Below are 22,557 nucleotides of genomic sequence, written 5' to 3' on the forward strand. Positions count from 1 at the left end.
GCGTGATAGACCACTTTCCAGGCACTTGCAACATAAAATAGGGAGTGTAAGCCGTGTGTAAAGAAGAAAATTCCCGGGTGCGAAGTTTACGCACGAGCCGAAGGCGAGTGCGGTAACCGCACCCGGGAATTTTCATCTTACCTCACTTGTTACACAAATAACTATTATATCACACGTGCATCGAAAGTGGCCCATTCCGTGCGCGCCATCTGTGTGCGAAGTAGCCAATTCCATGCATGAGAAATTTCTCACTATATTCCCGCACTCAGTGCGGGAATATAGTGAGAAATTTCATTCCTGCACGACTCATTGCCAACACTCTCCTTATTTTCCCCACTCATTCTGTGTCTTTCCCACTAGAGTCCTCTTATTTCTGACTAGTGTCCCCGATTTCTGACATGTTCTTAACGACATCTCGCGGCGCACTACGCGAAACACTACGCGTGTTTTCGTGCGCTGCGAGATGTCTACGCGAATTACCACAGCGATACTCAGACATAACCTCAGAAACGCCAGAAACCGAGACCGACTCAATGTAAAATTTCTCGTGTACCCGAAATCGTCGAGGAGTCGCGTAGCGGATGTGTATGTGTGTGCACGTGTGTCGCGCGGATTTGCACGCCAGGACGATCGATAAACCGTCCGTCGTCGGAATCGCGTCTTCCGGGAACGAAACGCGAATCGTCGGGAAGTCCGGCACGTGCCGGCACCGTTCCCTCGAGCTACGAGCCGGCGAAAACCTAATCTGCAAAGGCAACTGTGAAACGGAGACGCTTCGAGCCTACGAGCATTTTGATTCAATTCTTATTGGTCAAGACATTGGACTACTGTGCATACGTAATGTTGTTTCACCTTTCTTATTACATCTTATTACATTCTTTCTTATTACATCTTATTACATTCGTATTACATGTTTGCTCCTGTAATAAACGTTGCTTTTATCATAGGCGGGGGGAGGGCTCCGCCCCTCCCCCCCGCGCCCCCTTCCCGCCTGCGCCCAACTTTTCGACTTGGGGGGGGCTTCGCCCCCCCTCGTTGGGAGAAATAGCTCCCCGCAAGTCCTTCTTTAAGGGCTCGGGGGGCTTCGCTCCCCCTCGCCCCTGCAAGTCCTTTTTTAAACTTTAGACGCACTTGTGATATAAAATAGTGTGTGTAACACGTGCGGTTGAGAATTGGACACGCGTGCGGAGTGGACCCAATTCTCAACTTCCGCACTTGTTACACAAATAACTATTATATCACACGTGCGTGGAAAGTGGCCCATTACGCGCGCGCCATCTGTGCGACAAATGGCCAATTCCTTACGCGAGAAATTCCCCACTCGAACCCGTGCGGGAATGAGATATTCCCGCACTGCGTGCGGGAATATCTTAAGGCCTTCACACATAAATCGCGTAAGAACGTAAACGTAAGCGTAAGAAAATCGACCAATCCCAATCAAATATTGTGCTGTGCGTAACCACAGTAGGGGGAAATACTTGATTGGGATTGATCGATTTTCTTACGCCTACGTTTTACGTCCTTACGACATTTTATGTGTGAAGGCCTTTATTCCCGCACGGCCTCGAGTGAATAAAATAGTGTGTGTAACACGTGCGGGTTGAGAATTGGACACGCGTGCGGAGTGGACGCACTCGCCTTCGGCTCGTGCGTCCACTCCGCACTCGTGTCCAATTCTCAACTTCCCGCACTTGTTACACAAATAACTATTCCTTGCTACAAAATTCCGTCTCGTAACTTTCCAGTTATCTTTCCAAATGCTTCGAGCTTTCCTCCAACTTATCTCGCTCGCCTTTGAAAAAAAGAATTTCACGTGATTCTTTTGAAGAAAATGGAAATTTTAGGTTAGCGTCGCAGTAGTTTTAAGTGCCAATTGTTTAAGAAATATTGAATTTTTGATAGTAATAAACTGTAATTATTTGCTTTGACAAGAAACTCAAATTTGAAGTCTTCTAATTAATTTTATTAGTGTTATGATATAATTCATATTATTATATATATTACTAATACATTATACACGTAAGTATAATTAATAGTGTTGTATTTTAAATAGCACACATGTCTATAAAGACGTACAGACGTTTTTAAAATGTTTGTTAGACACGTATGTCTAAAAAAATTACTAATTCTTTCTATAATATTTCCTTTTACAATGCAAGATTACAGATTGATGAAAAATACCGCGAACAGTATAAAAAACACTTATAAAACGTATGTAGCTTATATATACATGTAAATCTCTTTTCTCTAGCAGTATTTATAAAAACAAAAGAGTAAGAGCTCTCCCCCTTCCTTTTTATGTGTGTGTGTGTGTGTGTGTGTGTGTGTGTGTGTGTGTGTGTGTTATATTCGCACACTTTGTAAAAATTGTAAGCAACAACAAAATTTTTTAAACTAATTTACATGTGGATAGTTCGACAACAGTTTATTTGAAATATGTGATAAAAACAATATGTCTTCTTTATGAATCGTATATCCTAGCTGATGATAATATAATTCTGCACTATCTTTTTCTATTTTTATCGCAAATGTAATTGATTAATTTTCTGATGCTCCAAGGAAAGCATCGCACGCTGGACAGTAATGCTTGTGGACTAGACAAGAATCCATGCAGTAAGGGCACGGTGCACAACACCAGCATCTGGAAAAGAATTAACGTCAGATTTAATCGGACCTTTTTTTGATAAGATTCTTTTATACTATATTTTACAATCTTACCCGAATAAACAGAGGAGCACCGCAATTAGATGTGTCTTCGTGTTCGCTTCCGAGTCTACGCGCGTACTTATAGTAGCATGGCAGTGTGGACAGGTCATATGTTGACTTTCATTGCTGAAGGCCGTCCCTGTTACGATTGTATGCACCGTATCTGTGGCCACATTAGACGCGTTAAACTTCGAAAGTATTTATTTTATTGTTAGATGATTAGATATTATGCATATGCACAAATATTGTATGTATAAACTTGTTTTTTATAATGTAATTTTTATTGATTATAAGATTCTTTTTTCATAATTTTACACTTACGTGGTGGTGATGGCATTGATGGCATTGACGTTGGTGGTGGTTGCGGATAAGGGTATTGTGGTTGCGGATATGGTGGTGACGTGTAACTTGGTGGGTGGTCCATTTTTTCCATAAAAATTGCCTACTTTTTCGTTATTATCTAGTTGCAAAAAAATACAAAATAAGTTATATTCTTATGTAACGTTTAATCATCCGCTTGCATTGTCCATTCTTCGTGTGTAAAATCTAGCATTACACTTATATTACATAATTACATAAGTCGTCGCAAGTTTCACACAAACACAATTGCTACTATGTATGTTTTACAACCCTTACGTTTCATACACTAAAACATTTTATTGCAATACATAAGATTGTAATGTTGTTGAGCAATAAAGTTGAATGGAAATAACAATAAGAGGAATAGATCATATATTGTAAAAAATTCGTGAGTGCAACAGACTTTCAGTTGAACCACATAGTTGTTTTGTTATCGGATAAAAATGGACTTACATAGAAAAACGGATCGCGGTGACTGATACAGATTCAAGAAGCAAAAAAGCGCAATCAGATGACCTTGTAACAATTTTAATATGATATATTTGTCGATTTCTTATCCATTTTAAATAAAACAAGATGGAGGGAGTAAGCGGAATTCTCGGAGCAAATAACTCAATAAGCAAAGTGTTAGCAATTTGCCGACAGGTTCAAGCAGAACATTGAAATAGATTTGTGTTAACTGCATTCTAATTAAAGTGACAAATAAAAAACACTATTTTTCAATTTTTGCATTTTCTTACAGTGTATATGCTTAAGAATATTTTCTTGGAGTTGTAAGTTAAAATTCGAAAAAATAAAAAATGTACAGCGTTTTAAAGAGATAGACATTAGAAGAAATCTTTGAATTGGCTTTACAGAATTACAAAATTCTTTTACAGAATTAAAGTACGCACAACGATCTAAAGCAGAACACACGATTTCATATCAGAAACGAAAAAAAAATAAAATTTTGAGCACATACAGCTGTCCTAACCTGACGACAATATTTGTTTAAACAAAGATACTGCAGTTTATATACAAAATGACATAGAGCTGCCCTAGGGACAACATGTAAGAACAATATCGTGCAAATAGAACTAATTGTAAGATCCAAAGCCATAGAATAAAAGATTTTCTCTAGTGAAGAAGTTTTTATTATGCAGAGGCACATGCAGTTTGATATTAAGGCACACCTACATGTGTCTCTGCATAATAAAATTTCATTAGAAATATATCTGTCCTTGCCCGATTGTTGCGCCATGTCTCGCTACACGCAATACTGCACATTCTATCAAGCTGCATGTGCCTCTGCATAATAAAACTTCATTAGAGAAAATTTTTTTTCTAAACTTCTATTTGCACGATATTGTTCCTACATGTCCCTAAGGCAGTTCTATGTCATTTTGTAATGTATAAATTGCAGTATTTTTATTTAAGTAAATAATGTTGTCAGGTGACAGCTGTATGTGCCAAATTTTTAATTTTTTTTTTTGTTTCTGATATGAAATCGTATGTCCTGCTCTAGATTTTTGTGCGTACTTTAATTCTGTAAAAAAATTTTGCAATTCGGTAAAGCCAATTCAAAGATTTCTTCTAATAAAGAAATGTCGATAATTACTGCTACTATAGAATCCTCCCCCCCTTATTAATGTCACAATCTTTGTTGCAAGGCTTGCTGTATGAAATAGATGATTTCATATAAGTCAAAAGAAATTATTTAAATATTGCTTGAAAGTATACTTAAAACTTTAAACGCGTTTTTCTCGAAACCATGTTTTCAAAATCGGTACCCGAAATATCTCGAAAACGATTGGATGGATCGGATTCATTTTTTTTTTTTTTAATTTATTTATTTAGTATGAAATTACGCAGTCTTTATCGTAGGATGCTTTTAGGTCTTAGTTTTCTTTTTATAGCCAAAAAGAAACAATTGATTCGCACTTTTATATTTAGATAAGAGCCACTTTGCAAAAATTGCGAATTTTTAAAATCGGCTACGTAGACTAGATTTATCTATATATTTTAAGAATCTATCTATTGTTTATTTGTTTTAAATAAACATATAGATTTTAGATAAACATATAGGTTGCACATAGCCTATGTGACATAGGGTAATGCAAAGCGTATAACAGCAGTGGATGTATCTGACGTCAACAGCAATATCTGCCGTATATATTTTTAAATATTTTTAAATAAATAAAATATGAACTATTAAATAAAAATTAAACTATTTAATTTAGAAATTACATCAACTGACCAAAACTCACGGTCGAAATTAATAATGCCTCGATGATTGATACGAAAAAGTGCTGTGTGAATCCGACAAACCAAGTTGGCTCACAGTTTTTCAATCGAAAAGGCGTTATATATTGCCAGTCACGGTCGATTTAAATTACTTTAATTGTTATTCTATATACTGGCGAAAGAAATTCATTATTCTGTTTTTAAATAAAAATTTAACATTATGTTAATATATAGATATACATATAATATACTAGTAAAACCCCGCTTCGATTATCTTAATATTTTCTAAAAAAAAAATTTATACAGGGCTATTTTTTATGCGCCCCCTTAATTAAGCTCGGGTAGCCAGCGCAGATTGTCGACATAATAATATTGCCAGCAGAAACCGAGCGATATTTGTCATTCCATAAATTACTTAAATGGAAATGTAAATAGTTGCGATATGACAGATTCTGCTCGATGCTTGCAGTCATCCTGTTATCATATTCCTGTTAGCAGATTCTTTGTTATATTTCTATTAATGTTCTGCCGATAAAATTTGTAGACGACACTCTGCGAAATCTATTTTTAGCAGATTTAGACTATCTAATCAACGGAAATGTTAGTTAGATATCTTATTCGCCAAAAATTCCCAATTTCCCAGCTTTATATGACTCCCAGCAGAGTATGAACGCTGATATAGCATTATCTACACGCACACAATCTTCACCGATTGTGACCGGATAGAGAGAGAGAGAAAGAGAGAGAGAGCGAGAGAGAGAGAGAGAGAGTGTGTGTGTGTGTGTGTGTGTGTGTCTTATCACCATTCGCAGTATAATATAACACTTCTCCGGATAACTAATCATAAATTTTGTAATCTTTTTTCAAAAGTCTTTCGTTTGATATCAGTGGAACAAATAAAAAATGAAAAAAATGTATTGATCGCTAAAGAAATATTTGCTTCACTATTCTCTAATTTTTTTTTAGACCTGTAATTTATATAAACATATCCAAATACGTCATTATATTGAAACCTGTGCTGGAGCTTGTTTATTAGATCATTACGCGGAATACAACTTGATTGCGAATCGAGTTACAATCGAGTAACATGCGTATCGTATAATGTGATAAGCTATCAAATTCTCGAAAGAAAAATCTAAATGTATACGGGAGATTTAACGCCTCACAACATGTAGAAGATGTACACACGTAGACATATCATAAATATGACTCATACGCATCAGTTTCATATCAATTGAAATTGTATTGAGAATTCAATTACATCATCGCGCATCGTACTGTTCATTTTTATGAAATTGAGAGCATTCACGTTAGAATAAGTACTTTTATGAAAAGATAATTAAATTTCTGTTAAAATAGTACGTGGAATGTGATAAAAATAGGAACATAGAAAATAAAAAATTAAAAGAAACATTTGCTTGAAAAAACTTCTTGTTCCTTCATCAAAGTTATTATTTTCTTTCTGTTGGATATGAATAATTAATACATGCAACATTACATATATGCGAGGATAAATTTAAATAATGCTAGAACCACCACATTTTAAAACTTGACGAATGTCTCATGTGTAAAAGATATTTTTTAAGTGGAAATCCCCTGATTTGAAAAATGTTTTAAAATTTTGAAAAGAAATCTGATATAGGAATAATTATTCTTTTTAGATATATGTATATTTATTCTGTTAGCAATGTAATGTTATTTCTCGCAGTTTGGTTTTTTCATGTTTAACAATAAGTCTACATGAGCGGAGATAAAAAGAATGATAAAAGATACTTGAGAGAGAAAGATCAGTTTCTTAACAATTGCGATGATCATATATTATAAAGGCGATATAAAACGAATCGCAAATTTGTTCAGTGTGCCACTGCTTTTCTAAGATAATATAACTTTTTATTATATCTGAGATAAAAATATTTTGCTCGATGATTCTAAACCGAGATTGTACCATGTTAATATTCAACATCACAGTTGTTGTTGAGACCGTTCATTTTGATAGTTTTCAAAGTTACTTTTGTTTTCATGACTTCATAAAACTTGTTTACTTAAATCAATTATCACATGATAGTTAATTGGCAGAACTATTTTGCTTTTTCTCAATGAGTACAATGAAGGAGATTTTGCCATATCTTCGCAGTTACGTAAAATTTGCATCGCGGAATGTTTTCGATTCGTAAAAAGTGAACGAGTGGGCACGTGTCCTTCGAATAATCGGTATGTTCGATATCATCGATTGAGTAAAATAAGCGTTCGCATCACCTTCAACAAATTGTTGGCCACGTTTCACTAGAGATAACTGATAAGGAAAGTGCCTCGCCTTTAAAAGCGACCATAAACTCGTGGCATGGCAACTTGTTTTTACTTCATATTTTTATATTCTTTCTCTTTCTTTTCTATTTTCTTTTTCTTTCCTTGATATCGCGTTCTATGAATATTTAACAGTTTAAGCGATAATAATTAAATCGTGCGTGTCGTACGTGATAAATTATATCATTCCCGCTCTTTTTCTTTACTTCCCCCCTCTCTCTTTTTAACTAAATTAATATTATTTTTTATTAAAATATTAATTAAAATATTTATATTAGTAAATTCATATTAGAATAAAAATTAATTAACTTTTCACATATGCAAAATTGTACCTATGTACATTAGTTAAAATCAGCTGGCAGATATTATCGCAATTTTATATTATTTTATTTTACTCAATTTCCGCTTTGATTAAAATTGACTGTAAGAAAATAAGAATTTCTGTATTCCAGAGCTACATCATTATAAGTCATTATTGATGGTCTTTTAAAAAAAAAGACATTAAAACATTAAAACACTATTTCCGGACACTAACTATGTCCGAAAATCATTAAAACACGAATCTTAATGTTTCCCGGACACAGTTTAGTCAAACGTAGACATAATTTAAAATAAATTTTCGTTAAAAACGATTATTTATTCACAATAAAAGCAATTAGAAAGTAAATAATTTGCATTACACTCACATGAAATATTCCTTTAGTATTAATGATTCTAACTACAATGGTTTTACTTTTAATCACATTAGCGAATCTCTTAACACGCCCGCTATCATGCGTCACATATGTGTGACGCATCGATTCTCAGGAGAGAACCATACACGTGTAACATAACTTTATATCGTCATACATGTATGACACGTTATGTAACATGTTTAGTGACCTGTATATGTGTGCGGAAGTGAAAATGTGTAGCATACTGTGCGTATCTATTAAAAATAAAGTCTATAACGGTACCAATTGTTTTCCAGCGGTAGCGAACGGGTTAATCTCGAGACTTACAATAACTTCACTCCAAAATTAACGTCTTAGTATGTTTTCCTTTCAAACACAAGCTATTCCTCCGCGACAAATTTTGCCAAAAACTTTTCTTTCTTGAAAGAAACGTAACTAGCTGATCGCTTGCGAATTCGTGCAATTCGCCGGTCTGGCGCCGATCTATTAATAGGTGAGCGTACCTGTTGCGTCAGAGAACAATGGTTTGAGAGCGTTCGTTGGAGAACGCTCGAATACTCGCGGCGCGCACAAAAATCGCACTGGTAGAGTTATCAGCGTCGAATGCGGTACATGTGAACTATACACTGGGCCTATATATTGGTTTCTCTGCTCGAAGGAGTCGAAGGCGGGATTCGCGTGGATGGGAGAACGTATAGGCAAATAAACGAACATACGTCACGGAGTCGCACAATGTCGCTGATCCGGAAATGGGAACGCACAATCGACGAAAGATTGAGATACCTATATTACTTTGAACTTCTCTTTGGCCCTTTCAACTAAAAAACTAAGAAACAATGCTTATTATGTCAGCAATTACGACTTACAATGATGTTCTGGAATACATTATAGAAATTCTTATTTTTTTTTGCAGTCAATTTTAATCGAAGTGAAAATTAAATAAAATAATATCAAAATAAAGTTGCGATAATATCTGTTAGCTGATTTTAACTAATATACGATCATCCTGCTCCCTCCTCCTACATTGCAATTGACATATTTTGTATATCAAAGGAAAGAAACAGAAAAAAAATTTCGTGAGATATTTGAAGAATTAAAAGCTTAAATAGCAATGTGATATTGATTACGAAACGTTAAATAATTTCTATTTGAATCGCAACCTTGTCTTAACGTTAGACGATCGACTTCAATCAAACTTTCATATATTTAACTCATATCATCATATATTTAACTTAATCGCGGTTATCGATTCAATGGGTAGAATTACTTACAAGATTTCTAACTCTGTATAATTCATCGTTGCGAATCTAATTTTTCTTTCCATGTGTCAAACAATAAATTTTAATATCTATTTGTGTTACCTTTTTTTTTACGTAGGGGAAATCTTCTACTACTGGAATCCCCACGGATCCACGGAGGCAACCAGTCCCGGCGACGTTATGCCGCCGTTCGGGGAGCGCCCTTGATCGGGGAGCGCCTCCGCTTCACCGGGGGTTTGAGCCAGTGACCCCCTCCGATGTTGGAGGGGGAAGACACCCTGCCCCCGGGGTGGGACAGGAGAGTGCCGGATTCTACGGAGAGCAGGGACAAAAAATCCCGCCGTTTCTCCGTAGCCTACCGGCTAAAACCACCTACGAGTGACCCTAACACTGTGAAACTCTATCTTAATTAAGGTTGCAGGTGTTATGTAATAATATAAATCGTCGCAATTTTTAAATTCTTTTAAATTAATCTATTAAATTAAATTCTTCTATCTTAAATTAATCGTAATTTGATCAAAGTGTTAATTGCAATTCATGGATTTTGCGGATTTTAAAAATGCGATATCTTATCGTATGTGTTACTTACAAACTTAGCAATGAATAATTTTTCGTAAGATTTGCATTTCCAGGTAGACTCAATTACGATAACAGACATTTATGATAAGATATTTTTTCTTTCTTTATCGAAAACGAAGTAATTTTCATTATCATTCTAAATCGGAAACTGATAAAGCTACTAGATAATAAATAACAGATAGCAATAATACTTGATGTCAATAATAAAATAAGAATAAAATTACACTTAAATGCCAATTCAGAAAATTGCAACTTTGAAAGATATTTATAGCTGTAAATAATTTCCAGTTTTTATAATTTAGTGTATAATTATAATTGCATATTCGTGTTTATAGAAGTTATTATTTCACTATTTGGAATAATAATTACTAAAATTTCACAAATATTTCCGGGGGCTATTCGGGGAGTCGGCTACAGGGGAGTCATTTCATACATTCATGTTTAAAAGTATAGATCTGTTATTATTTCGTAAATAATCTTTAATTTTTTAAAGAGAATTTATACCTAGTCAATTAATCTTCAATATAGATATAGTGCCTGCGATTGTTCATTCCCATTGGGAGCTACTGGGAAAATAAAATATACATATACAATACATATATGTATAATATGCGTAACGTAGTGTATTATAGATTTTATTTTCTCAATAGCTCCCAATGTGAATAAACGAACGCACAGGCATTATAATATCATCTCCAATATATATCGATATAATATATTATAATATTTCGCTTAGATTAATTTTTAATTGCATTTTTTCGAATCAATATTATTCCAGCACAATACTCTTGTTAATTTTGTAATTATTATTAAAATTTAATGTTAATTCTTGGGAAAATCTTTAATTTGAAGAACACATTTAGAAAACATTTAAAAAACACTCTTTATCGTATACATAATTTTATTTGCGTAATATTCATATATTGGAATTTCCTACATTTCACAACATTATCGTAACAGGATTGTGACATGTCAGCAATTTGGTCCGACCATTTTCATCATACACGTATTTAAAGAACTGGCTCTTTCGTCGCAAACGATATAATATTGACAAAAGACAAAAAATTGTTGCGAATTTAAAACTTTCAATTGAATTGATTGATCGATCATGCTTATAATTAGCCACTGTATTTCTTGGCAAATACAACAACAATCGCTGTGATAACAATAAAACGTAACAATAGAAGAAACTTTCGGAATACAAACAATAACGTTTCTCTATTATTTTATAGTTCGATTTAAACCGAATATTTTAAAATTACATTCTAAAACATGAAAATCTTACATTTTAAAATTCAAAGCCTTTAAAACCCATCTATACTTTTTTCTAGTAATATACTTATAAACTTCAAATGCAATTGTTTCTAATAATTTAATTCCTTTTTATACATATATATAATTCTCTTTAACTTATTCAATATTCAATTCCTACATCATGGATCTACACTTATTGTTAGAATTTCTGGATTCTGGAGTACAATATAATTTTTACTGAAGAATTCCTGACGTAAAACATTATCGATATAAAAAAAGAATTTTAAAAAATCTAGAAATTATGTTATTTCTAGTATTTTACAAGATATCTGATATTGTTTTCTAAATTATTTTCAGCATAGTTCATAATCTTGAAAAAGATAAAATCACGATTATATATCTCTTGAAACAACAAGTTTCGAGAATACGTATCATTCAGTTATTCTCTTAAACATTCCAGGATCCCTAAATCCATATATAAATTCACTTGCATCTCTTATTAAAAAAGAAATGCAACCCTCGGCAGTTTCAACACTTTCCGATGAAAAGAATTCAACCAGTTCGCAAAGACCTTGCTTCATTTCGAATTAAGAACTGAATTTTTTCGCAGAGGTTGTTTTGGAAGAGGGAGGAGGACGGGATAAATGTATTTTTGTCGAGTCTTTGTCTCGCAATCAGTACAAATAGTTCATTGCGGTTCATCAGTCTTGCTTGTTCCTGAGGAACGGTTACTCCTCGATTTCCGTCCGAGTAGTCTACGGAAGGAGGAAGTCCATCTTGAGCGGGTAAGCCCGTCTCTTCCACTCGCGCCCTGATCGTTGATTTCGTTGCTGTCTAACGACTCGCTAACATTTCTGCTCTTGCCACTGCTACTACTGGTACTGCTGGCAACGTTGTCGAAACATCGCGATCTACGATCCCCTATCTCTGAGGAAAACCTAAACAAACAATATAAATATAAAAAACCAGGTGTGACCAAACGTTCATTATCGTCATCATCATTATTGTAATATTTGTTTTTAACTGAACGAACCCTGAATCCGAAGAAAAGGCTCTGGCTGTGTGCGGGACGCTAGAAGTGGCCGACGAAAGGGATGGCTCGGCTATCGGAGTACTCGGATATGCATCATCGTCGTAAGCGCTGTTGCTGCTGCTAGTACTGCTACTGCAGCTACGGCTGTTAGTACTGCCGTTGCTGCTACTATCGGCACTGGAGTCGTCAATGTAAGAAATTTCCCGATCGGCAATAGACGATTCGATTTGCGGAACGCGAGACGAGCAGGCCGACGACACGGTAGGTCGTAACCAATTACGAAGATCTTGTAAGGGCGTTTGAAGGCACTGCAAAAGATTCCCACTGCAAAGAGCAAAGTTTCTGCGCTTAAAATAACATTTGCTGCTTAATACGTTCGTCTTCAGACGCTGAATACGAGCGTATTAAGATCCTCGTTTTTCGCCGATAAAAATTTTGATATTACCCACTTGTCACGATAATTGTCAATGTTGGCGAAGGTGCGTCTAGCGTATATGCAGATGGAACATCGGCGACGATTCCGGCAGGACGTCGCGTGAAACGTCGCGGCACTCAAATGACGCGTCGCGTGTTTTAATGCAATAGTCTCTCTCGTTAATGCCGCAACGCCTTCTTCCCGACGGCGTCGCTCCGCTCCTAATTCGTCCTGTTCCACCCTCAGTCTCTGCCGCAGCATCTCATTCTAGAGGAAACAATCGAAAAAAAACGAAATCTTGATCAATGTTGCATATTATATGTCGAAAGACAGAGGCGCGTACGAGAAAAGCAAACCATTCGCGAATTCCAGAGATGGAGCACATGTGTAAAGATAAAGAAATGAAGTTTTTTTTCCGAGATAAAATGACGCAAGACATTACTCAATTTAAACACTCACCTCTCTTTCCAAGGTGTCTCTTTCGATACGAATAATAGTGGCTTGGCGAATAACATCTTGACGCGCTCTCTCGAGATCCCGCCTTGTGACTTCGTTCTGCTCGAGCTGCATCCGTAAGCGACGAAAAGCCGATTCTCGTTGTTGTTCTAGGCGATGCTGAGCCTCCATATAGCTGTCCCTCTCGGCCTTGGCCCGTTCGATCTCTTCTTCCAGCCGCAAACTTCTCTCCAGCTGCAAGAAGAGCTCGTCCTCCTTGCCACGAAGTTCCGTCTCGCAGCCTTCCAGTCGTCTTTCCAAATGCCTTCGAGCTTCCTCCAACCTGTCTCGCTCGACCTTTAAAAAAAGTATTTCACGTGAGATGATTGATCTTTTATGTAAAAAAAATGGAAACTTTAGAATAGTCGATAAGACGTAGATAATGTGCTAAAATCTCTAAGAAATATATTTGAAAGTAATATCTTAAATCTCTGATATATGTAGCTTCTTAATTCTTTCATGTCCGATCTTTTTAGAGAAGAACATATCTATATAGTTTAATTATACCTAAAGTACATTCGTAAATCGCCAACAATATAATAAACAATTAGACTTTCATTTCATCCGACTCCAATTGGCAAATAATCATCGTGACGATTCGACCATTGGTTTTGGTCCCTTAATCGTCAAGACGTTAATAATCTTTGATACTTATATACATAAGCATCTCATTTTTTAATAATTTCAATTAAATTAAATTATTAAATTTATTGCGAAAAATATTACCTCAGTTCGAGCCTGGAACCTCCCTCCTTCCGTGTACGACGCTCTATACGGAATGAGGGAGGTTCCAGGTTCCTAATAGTTTAATTATTTTTAAAGATTTTTGTATTTCCTAAATACGCAAAAATGAGATCAAAACATAAAAATGCAAAATAACTTCAACGTGACTTCAAAGAACAACATTTTAAAATTCTAAAATAAAAGTTATATTGAAACGTTCTAAAATTTAATAAAAAGACTTGTTCTAAGCCTTCAGTGAAATATTGAAGCTTTGAAAACTGATCTGGTGAGAAAACCGACCATTTGAGGTTTATGAAGTGAAAAGGACATTTTTATAATAGTTATGATTATTTCTATACTATAATTGGTCAATTCAATAACAATAGGTGTACATTTCTTGCTGCTTTTTATTTTAGTTATGAAATATAAATAGAGGGAGTCCGGGAGACTTGACCATAGAGGAGAGTTGAACCACTTCAAATGAAGTTCAAATATCACGTTCAAATTTTGCGCCAAGCGCGTATTTATATAATACAACAATATAATATAATACAGCAACTTAACAATTGCGCGCTTGGCGCAAAATTTAAACGAGATATTTGAAGTGGTTCAACTCTCCTCTATATATAGTCAAGTCTCCCGGACTCCTATATTTTTCTTAGGAACAGAATTTCTGGCGCGACTATATGTAAATGTCTATATAAGCTTTGTATCGATATCATTTCAAAATTTTAGATACGTTAGGCAATTTCCGTTTTATAAAAATTCAATCTGGCCTTTCCGTTAAATATTCCGTTCCAGAAGTGCTTCGGACGATTTTATTCAAGGATTTTGTATAATCGACATCGATGTGCGTTGACGTCGATGACCCGCGTCTGGCTCGACTTGACGCAATTGCGTGACACCGACCGATGACGCACACTCAGCACTTCCCCCTGCCGCTTTTAGTTCTGTCTAGCGGTGGCTAGTCAGCCACATTGTAGGTCAACTAGGTAGGTAAAGCGAGACTAGAGAGGTTGATGAACACCAGCTATGGCGCACCGAGAATGCCAGGCTCGATCTCCTGGCAAGTTTTCTTACAACGAGGAACGGGAAGATGGCAAGCCGGAAATGCCAGAGAGGAAACACGTGGACCGATTATAGCAAAATGATTATATTTAATATAATAACTGCTTGCGAAGCAATTATAAACCTTTTTAAGTTTTATTTGTCGGTATGAAACACACAGCTGAGCGTTAAAAGGCAAAATATAGGTAATAATAAAAGAGCACTTTAAGGTCAAAGAGACTTGTGCAACAAATATTCATAAAATCGAGTATCAATAAATCTTGCTTCGAAATCAAATTAATTATCGCATTAATTATCAGTCAGTTTTTATCCTCAATAAAATTCCTAACTTATCAGAGAAAATTAACCAACAGAATTGTAATAGAATGAAAGAAAACGGCTAGCGATAAGGCTACATAATCACACAATAAAAATTATATTGTTTATTGTGTTTCGTTGGCTTTAGAGAGCATTTCCAAAAATTGTATTACTGTTGATCCTTCACTCTTAAACTATATGTATCTTGTTTTTTATTGATTCGTATAAACTGTTCGATGCGCCACAACTTGTATGTAACTATAACTGTACAAACTTTCATGCAATTAAATGAACGAGGTGTGGAAGTGTAGAGCACTGGGAAAACAGGATGTTACCGAGAAAAATTACGAGGCATCGACGTCGGAGCTCGTGTGTCAAACCGCAATATTTTTTTTTTCGAATCACGCCTCATTTGATCTCACGGAGAAACCTTATCTGGGAAATGAGGTGAAGAATGTCAATCCCAAAGAAAGTCCCGTAATGAAAAGTTGAAGCGGAAAACGAGTCAAAGGATGTGCTACGCGGTCGAAAAAGTGAAATAAAAGTAGATAAGCTAACTGTTATTTTCGTTTGCGATCTCTTTTTAAGTCGAATATATTACGATTGCTTTTATCATATCGCTAGTAGATCAAGATTAGATACCTCGCTCTCCTCTTTAAATTTTTCAAACAATTCTACAATATACAGATTTAAGATTTTGCTTCGGCTATTATATTTGAAACCAGAAGGTGAGAAGGGAGCGATTCTATATGGCTCCAAATAAGTCGAAATAATAGAATAAATTTTTTTCGAACAAGATCTTGTTTTTAAGAAAAACTTTAAATCTATCACAAGCCTTAAACAAATAAGAGAACAAGGTATTCTTGCATTTGAAGAATTATGAGAACAGAATACGTTAAAAACAATCCATTTTAATTCGCAAGATATACAACTCTGTATAGGACAAAACAGAAATTAAAATTCTTAACGATTGATATCAATCAAAGATTTCGCGAATGCCAGAAACAATAAACAAAATATCAATAAGTCATACATCAAGATATAGGAGGCGCAATAATATAAGATAAACTCGCTAAAAGAATCTCTCACGGAAAAAGTAAATTTTTTTTTATCGATTCTTTTCTCACGTAAGGCTCTTCTCATCGCGGATGTTCTTCCGGTTTCACGAAAACACAATTCGCAGGTAACGCGAATAAGAAAGGAGACTCGATTTCACTGCGCCAGACTGACTCACAATCAAACGGCGAGATAACATCATGGTGCGCTAAGAAATCGCGGAAGAACTATAGATGCATCTCGATAATTATCGTCGCGACACAAATCACATTAACGCTTATATAGAATGCGATTTGTCTTCCGCGTTTGATTACAAGGTACAGAGAACTGCACGATTCTCATTTGGCTCCGTCGGATGTTCAGGAGTCTTATACTGTCTCACGTTTTCTTTTCGCGAATTAAAAGATGGAAAACGTGACTAATTTGGCTACGTTGGCTAACTAATTTGCGAGGCTGTCTCATTATTTCTATCGAGAAACTAAAAGAGCAAAGCTCTTGAGCAACGAGTTATTTCGCACAGCATTTTATCAAGGTGGTTCGATGGCTACAACAAAATCCAGAGAATTTCATGAAATTTTAATATGTTGTTCTGCAATGCAAAATAGAATTATGTGAATTTTTTGGGAATTTTTCACCGTCCCGTTTTGAAAAAAATCTACTCCAAAACCTAAAAAGTACAATTTTAGGAGTAGATTTATTTCAAAACGGGACGGTGAAAAATTCCCAAAAATTCACATAATTCTATTTTGCATTCCAGAACAACATACTAAAATTGCATGAAACTGGCTGCATTTTTAACATAGGTTCTTATGGTTTTTATGGGAAATGACATATTGCATATACTTTCAGAATGAAATAAGTGCAAGAAAAAATGCAAATGATAAAGAAAAAGAAATTTGCACATGTAACTTAATAATTTACAAATAAATGAGCGAAAGAAAGGGGAAGGTTACCGCACATTTCGTAGAAAAATTAATTATTAAAGCATAAATTGCTTGATTTTTCGTCTGCATAGACTGTCATGGTCGTGAACGACGTGAACAGCAGCACGCATTATACACGCGGCGACCAATCAGAGCAATCCCCTTCATTCCCACTACTTCAAACGCTAGTGCGCTGTTTCCAGAACCCCCGCGTCCCACTACTCCCCCCGATGAAGCCATCGAACCTCCTTAAAAGGATTCCGCTAAATTCGCGAATGTCTCCATCATGCGTGACACTGATTAATAACAGAATTTCACTTACACTCTTCCTTGTAACAAAAATCAGTTAATTAAAATTTTTAAAATTAACCCTTAAATGCCACCCGGGGTCCAGCGGACCCCAGACCCTTTACAATGATATATTTTCAAATGTTCTCCCCAAAAATGGAGCTCACGCTCCCATTGATGATAGTTGAGTGATTGACCTACCCGGTTGTACACTTAGCAATACTCAGTTTTAGCAATACTTAATTTTTTATACTATGTTGAAATTGAAATTTTAACAATATAAGCATTTTATTCTCTTTTCTAAGCCTTGAACAACATTGAAAATAATTTTCATAACTAAATATCAAAAAATCAATGAGTAAGGAGACATTTTTCATGCTGGGGTCTTTTAGACCCCATTGGTCATTTACGAGATTCTTGAGAGGTGTGGCATTTAAGGGTTAAGCAAAAGAAACTTGGCGGTAAATTAAAAAGATTTCTAATTTATGAATCAATTATTTCGCAACCAGCAGATAAGATGCTGTATTATCGTAACTGTTATTATTTTTCATTGTGGAAAAATGAAATGTAGCTTTCATCGTCTATCATAAAATAACACACAAAGTGCCTAAAGCGCTAAGAAACCGATCTCATTGTACAATTGAATTAAAAGAAGAGTAAAATTAAATAAAAGAGACGGTAATACATTTAAAATTGATATTAAAGTAGGTTTGTAAGGACGGTAAGAATACGCAAATAAAATTGCGCGAGAACCCATCAAATTATTTCAACAATAGTAACAAAATGTACCGTGAGAATAGGCGTATCATGCTGTTCTAACAATGAGCCTGCTATCGTGATTTAACGTGGGAAAACCCGGTGCAATTTTCCTTTGTATGTTATAAAATAGTACAAAAGCAGCGGAGGAGTGAATGCTATTCATTATAATGAATTGGTATGATTGGTATTAATAAAATTCGATAAATCAGAAAAAAAATACAATATAATATCTATATTTTTTTCTGGAAAAATAAAATCTCGTATAAAAAATTTTTATTTTATACTTTCGACTTATTTTTTCATGCAGAATCATTCCCTTCCCGCTTGTATCACTAATTCTAGGACACTTGTAATGTATATTTATAAATATAAAATACACAGTAAGTAGAAAAAATTTAACGTTGTATCAAATTGTCCGCAAAATGTTAAATGAAGTTATGCGGTAAGATTTTTCGTGAGACAAAAAGAACGCTTTCACATACCTTGATCTCGTGATAGCGCTCCTCCAGGTAATAAGCGACACTCTTCGCCTCCTTGTACTTCTCCGCGAGGTCCACATATTTGTCATAATGCCGCTTGAACAGGACATACCTGCAGAAAAGACAAATCGTTAGATAGCAAAAAGATATATAAAAAAAATGAACCGTTACAAGATAAGCGATCTTATAAAAAAAGATCTGTAAAAAGAGATCTATTGGACTCTCTCTATGAAATCATATATAACATACGCGGATACGCGTCTCTCGTTGTACACGTCGTCGCCGTACATTGCGATATCAGCCATCTGCGATAGATTCGCGATTTGTTGCCGGCAATTATTATCCAGCGGGAGAAACGAAACCGGATGTGCACGCGCTTTTATCCCACTTCGGGCCCTTAGGCCTTCGGATTTCACGTCTCGCGCTCGAAATCGATTTCACCGCGGCCACCGCGCGTGTCGAGAGAGGCTTCCTCTCCGCTTCTCGCTCGTCTGCTCGTTCGCTCGCTCGCTCACGTTCGCCCAGCAAACTGGTCCCCGCGCGAACTTTCGCTTTTACGCGGCCGGGCAGCGTCGTTCGGGCCGATTTGGACTGATTCGTGTACGCCTCGGAGCCAGCCCCAGCCAGCGTTCCGGTCGTAGCTACGCGTAGGCGCGCACACATTTCTTCCGGCAGCCGATGAGCGAGACTGGGACCGAACTGGCTGGCACCGCGACGCTCATCTCGGGCCCTCGACGAGAGTTGCGAAGCGCGAAAGTCACCTGGGTCTCCGGAAATACGAAGCTCGCATCAAGGCTGCGGCGCGCATTCGATAGTCGATGACATAATCATTAGAGGCTATTATATTCCAGACACATTTATTTTTCAAACCTGACATATATTTTTAGAACACACCCATGTACTAAATACTTTCGGTACTTTTGTCCTCGTTACTACTTCGCATCACGAAATAATAAAGGAGCGATCAAAATAATTCATTTAATTTATCCCGTTGAGTAACCGCGATTCCCGGAAGCCACTCCCGATCGTTTAGAAAAGAAACGACGCTTATTTCCGTTTCTTGATTGCGTAGATAAGCAGATTGTAATGATTTCCTTGTGGCACCAAGGCCATCCAACGTCGCAGCGTTGAGTAATCGGCAATATTCTATTCTTATAACTATTTAACTTGACAAAAGTACGCAACTGTGAAAGTAAAAGATCATTAGTGACAAATATTCTTGAATACCTACATATGTGTATGTACCAATCGATTTTAACGAAGATTCGTTCGTAACAAGAACACGATAATAAACATTCGATCTATATCTTCGCATAATTACTAAGAAATTTATAATTACCATCACTGTGTCTAGAAAGAATCTTATCTTCATCGAAGATGTTTTGCGGGGAGAATTTCTATAACTTATCTCGATTATTATTCCTCTATAACAATTCTATGTTATCCTTCTCGCGGGTTCCACAAAATACAAATGTAGTGCAATCGCAATATTTCTGTCTTGGCTTGTTTTTATAATATATTATTTTTATATTATATTATTTTTATTTTATATTATTTTATATTATATTATTGTTATTTATTTTTATAATTATATTAAAAAGTTATTAACGTAATAAGTAAAATAACGAGGAATAAAAAATGTTATATAGCTCAAAGTACGTAGATAACATTCTGCTTAAAGAAAATTAAAACATTAGTATTTCGATATAGTAGTATCCTCAACTATATACAAGTATCCTCTCTCCTAAAAATTTAGATAAGTTGAATAGGGGGGATAGTGTAAGAGCATTGATAAGCCTGAGGTGTGGTAACATGGAGGAGGGAAATAAACATTGGTTAAGAGAAAACGGTATGTATAATTTGCGGGCAAGGGCAGGATTGTATGAGTCATTACGTGGAAAAGTGTTATGAGACTAAGGATTGGTTTAAGAAGTTAGGTAGGTGTAAAGAAGAAATATTGAAGAAAATATGCAACGATTGTGTTGAGGAGATTATGGAGGGAGAGAGAGGTCATTAGAACAAAGAAAAATAGGTTGTAATAAGAATAAAGGAAGTATGTACACAGAGAGAATTTTCTCTTAGAATTTACCTTGAAAATCAATGGTAGTTGTAAGACAACATGTATTATAAAGTATATTATACGAGCTATTTTGATAAATATCTACCATAATAAAAAATATTAATATCTACTATAATAAAATATAAAATATGTTTGAAAATATGATTGTTAATTTTACTAAAATATATAGTAAAATTTCAATAATTTTTCAAAAAGTACCAATCTGCTTAGTAATTTTTATTACGTTGTTTGTAAAAAATGTCTTGTATATTTCAAAAATTCCTTGGTTGCCAAGTTTGTAGTGAATTTAACGGTAAAATATAACAAAAAATTGTCTCCGTGTATAGTATGGATGGTATAAGAGTGTTAAGGAAAAAATGTAAACCAAGTCCACTTCTCGGTGATATAAGCTGAAGGAAATAAATTATATACATATGAGTACCCTCTCCCTCCTTAAATGAATTATTCTGCACTGACCTGTACAGATCGTTCTCGGTGACGATGTCGCGAATGGAGTCCTCCGGATCGACAGGGACTCCCACCGTTCTGGATGACGACGAGAAAATGCGCCGCGACGGGCCGGCGATACCGGCGCTGCCGACAGCCTCGTCGTAGATGCCCGAGTCCCGGAGGGCACTGGCCGCGATTAGATCATCCTCGGACGCCGTGGCCGGTAGATCGACGCACGGACTGGGTGATCTGGAAATCGCGCCCAGCAGATCCTCACTACGCGAATGGCGCATCTCCCTCGCGCCATATCTGTCGGCTCTGCGTTCCATCTATATCGGTTTTCTAGCGGAAGGTGCGGCCGCAAGGAAATGCCACCCTCGGCGGCGATACTCCCATCCGGACGATCCCACCTCGTGTCGATCGATCCTTTCCGATCGCTGACGCTTGGAACCTTCGCTTCCAATCCCGTCAGCTGATTCGTTGCGCGAGATATATTCCGTTGGAATGCACCCTCCTAATTCGTTAAATTTGTACGCACTTTGATACTATTGAGTATCACTCCATTTAAGTACTTAAATAATTGAAGTACTCTGGTAATGAATATATTCTCTTTCCCCGTGTCGATGATTCTTTGATGAAAGTGGTCTACAATAAGTAGCCGAGCCTTGTACTTTCTTCATCAAGCAACTTTGTGTAGGGCGAAAGAAATCGGCTGATGCCTGTTATAAATGTGTGAAATTTCAATCGATATTACTGAGATTTCTCGCGCACTCGGTTCCTCTTCAGTTCCCGTCGACCTCGATATTTTCCTTTTCTGTCGCCTCCTTTACGCGTAAGACGGAGTTTCCTCGATGCAAGCGCTTCCTCGTTTCACACCAAGCTAACTTTTATGGAATTTCACTCTGGAGAAAATTCTCTCAATATAATATGTTTCGATATTAGATCGCGGTTCGCGATCGTAAATCCTTACACGAATTTCTCTCGTGAAACCGAAACTCCTTCGCTTCGCATTAATTCGAGATACTTTTGCGCGTCTGATATCGCAAACGCGTTTACGTTTGCAATTTATAGCGTACTTAGCTCAGCGGGCAGTGACGAGAGTTCCGTAACTCTTAATTCTCAATTCTTCGCTCGCATACGGACACGTTGATAT

General features: G+C 36.1%; 2 protein-coding genes and 1 long non-coding RNA gene across 6 annotated transcripts in view; 1 reads left to right on the forward strand and 2 right to left on the reverse strand.

Annotated features, from left to right (window-relative positions):
* Window positions 1-10,887, forward strand: part of LOC139824818 (uncharacterized) — a 50,744-nt gene extending 39,857 nt beyond the window's left edge. Inside the window, exon 8 of the long non-coding RNA XR_011735298.1 lies at window positions 9,645-10,887. This is a non-coding gene — a long non-coding RNA (uncharacterized lncRNA). The remainder of the gene's footprint in view (window positions 1-9,644) is intronic.
* Window positions 1,942-8,996, reverse strand: LOC139824817 (lipopolysaccharide-induced tumor necrosis factor-alpha factor homolog). Of its 2 annotated transcripts, XM_071797367.1 has the most exons (4): window positions 8,771-8,927; window positions 3,028-3,166; window positions 2,719-2,869; window positions 1,942-2,641 (listed from the first exon to the last, which is right to left on the reverse strand). In XM_071797367.1, exons 2-4 carry the CDS (start codon window positions 3,137-3,139, stop codon window positions 2,539-2,541), a joined length of 366 nt encoding a protein of 121 aa, XP_071653468.1. In that variant the 5' UTR covers window positions 3,140-3,166; window positions 8,771-8,927; the 3' UTR covers window positions 1,942-2,538. The 2 variants fall into 2 exon arrangements, with proteins under 2 accessions (XP_071653468.1, XP_071653467.1); XM_071797366.1 differs by lacking the exon at window positions 1,942-2,641 and having other exon boundaries at window positions 2,728-2,869; window positions 8,771-8,996.
* A 101-nt stretch (window positions 10,888-10,988) lies between the features above and the next one.
* On the reverse strand, window positions 10,989-22,551 carry LOC139824815 (uncharacterized). 3 transcript variants are annotated; one of them, XM_071797362.1, is made up of 6 exons: window positions 21,432-22,551; window positions 18,899-19,007; window positions 13,267-13,599; window positions 12,842-13,074; window positions 12,393-12,716; window positions 10,989-12,297 (listed from the first exon to the last, which is right to left on the reverse strand). In XM_071797362.1, exons 1-6 carry the CDS (start codon window positions 21,731-21,733, stop codon window positions 12,048-12,050), a joined length of 1,551 nt encoding a protein of 516 aa, XP_071653463.1. In that variant the 5' UTR covers window positions 21,734-22,551; the 3' UTR covers window positions 10,989-12,047. The 3 variants fall into 3 exon arrangements, with proteins under 3 accessions (XP_071653463.1, XP_071653462.1, XP_071653464.1); XM_071797361.1 differs by having other exon boundaries at window positions 12,393-12,734; XM_071797363.1 differs by lacking the exon at window positions 21,432-22,551 and adding an exon at window positions 19,145-20,452 and having other exon boundaries at window positions 12,393-12,734.
* Between the last annotated feature and the right edge of the window lie 6 nt (window positions 22,552-22,557).

Source organism: Temnothorax longispinosus, unplaced genomic scaffold (assembly GCF_030848805.1).
Source record: "Temnothorax longispinosus isolate EJ_2023e unplaced genomic scaffold, Tlon_JGU_v1 HiC_scaffold_59, whole genome shotgun sequence".
NCBI lineage: Eukaryota > Metazoa > Arthropoda > Insecta > Hymenoptera > Formicidae > Temnothorax > Temnothorax longispinosus.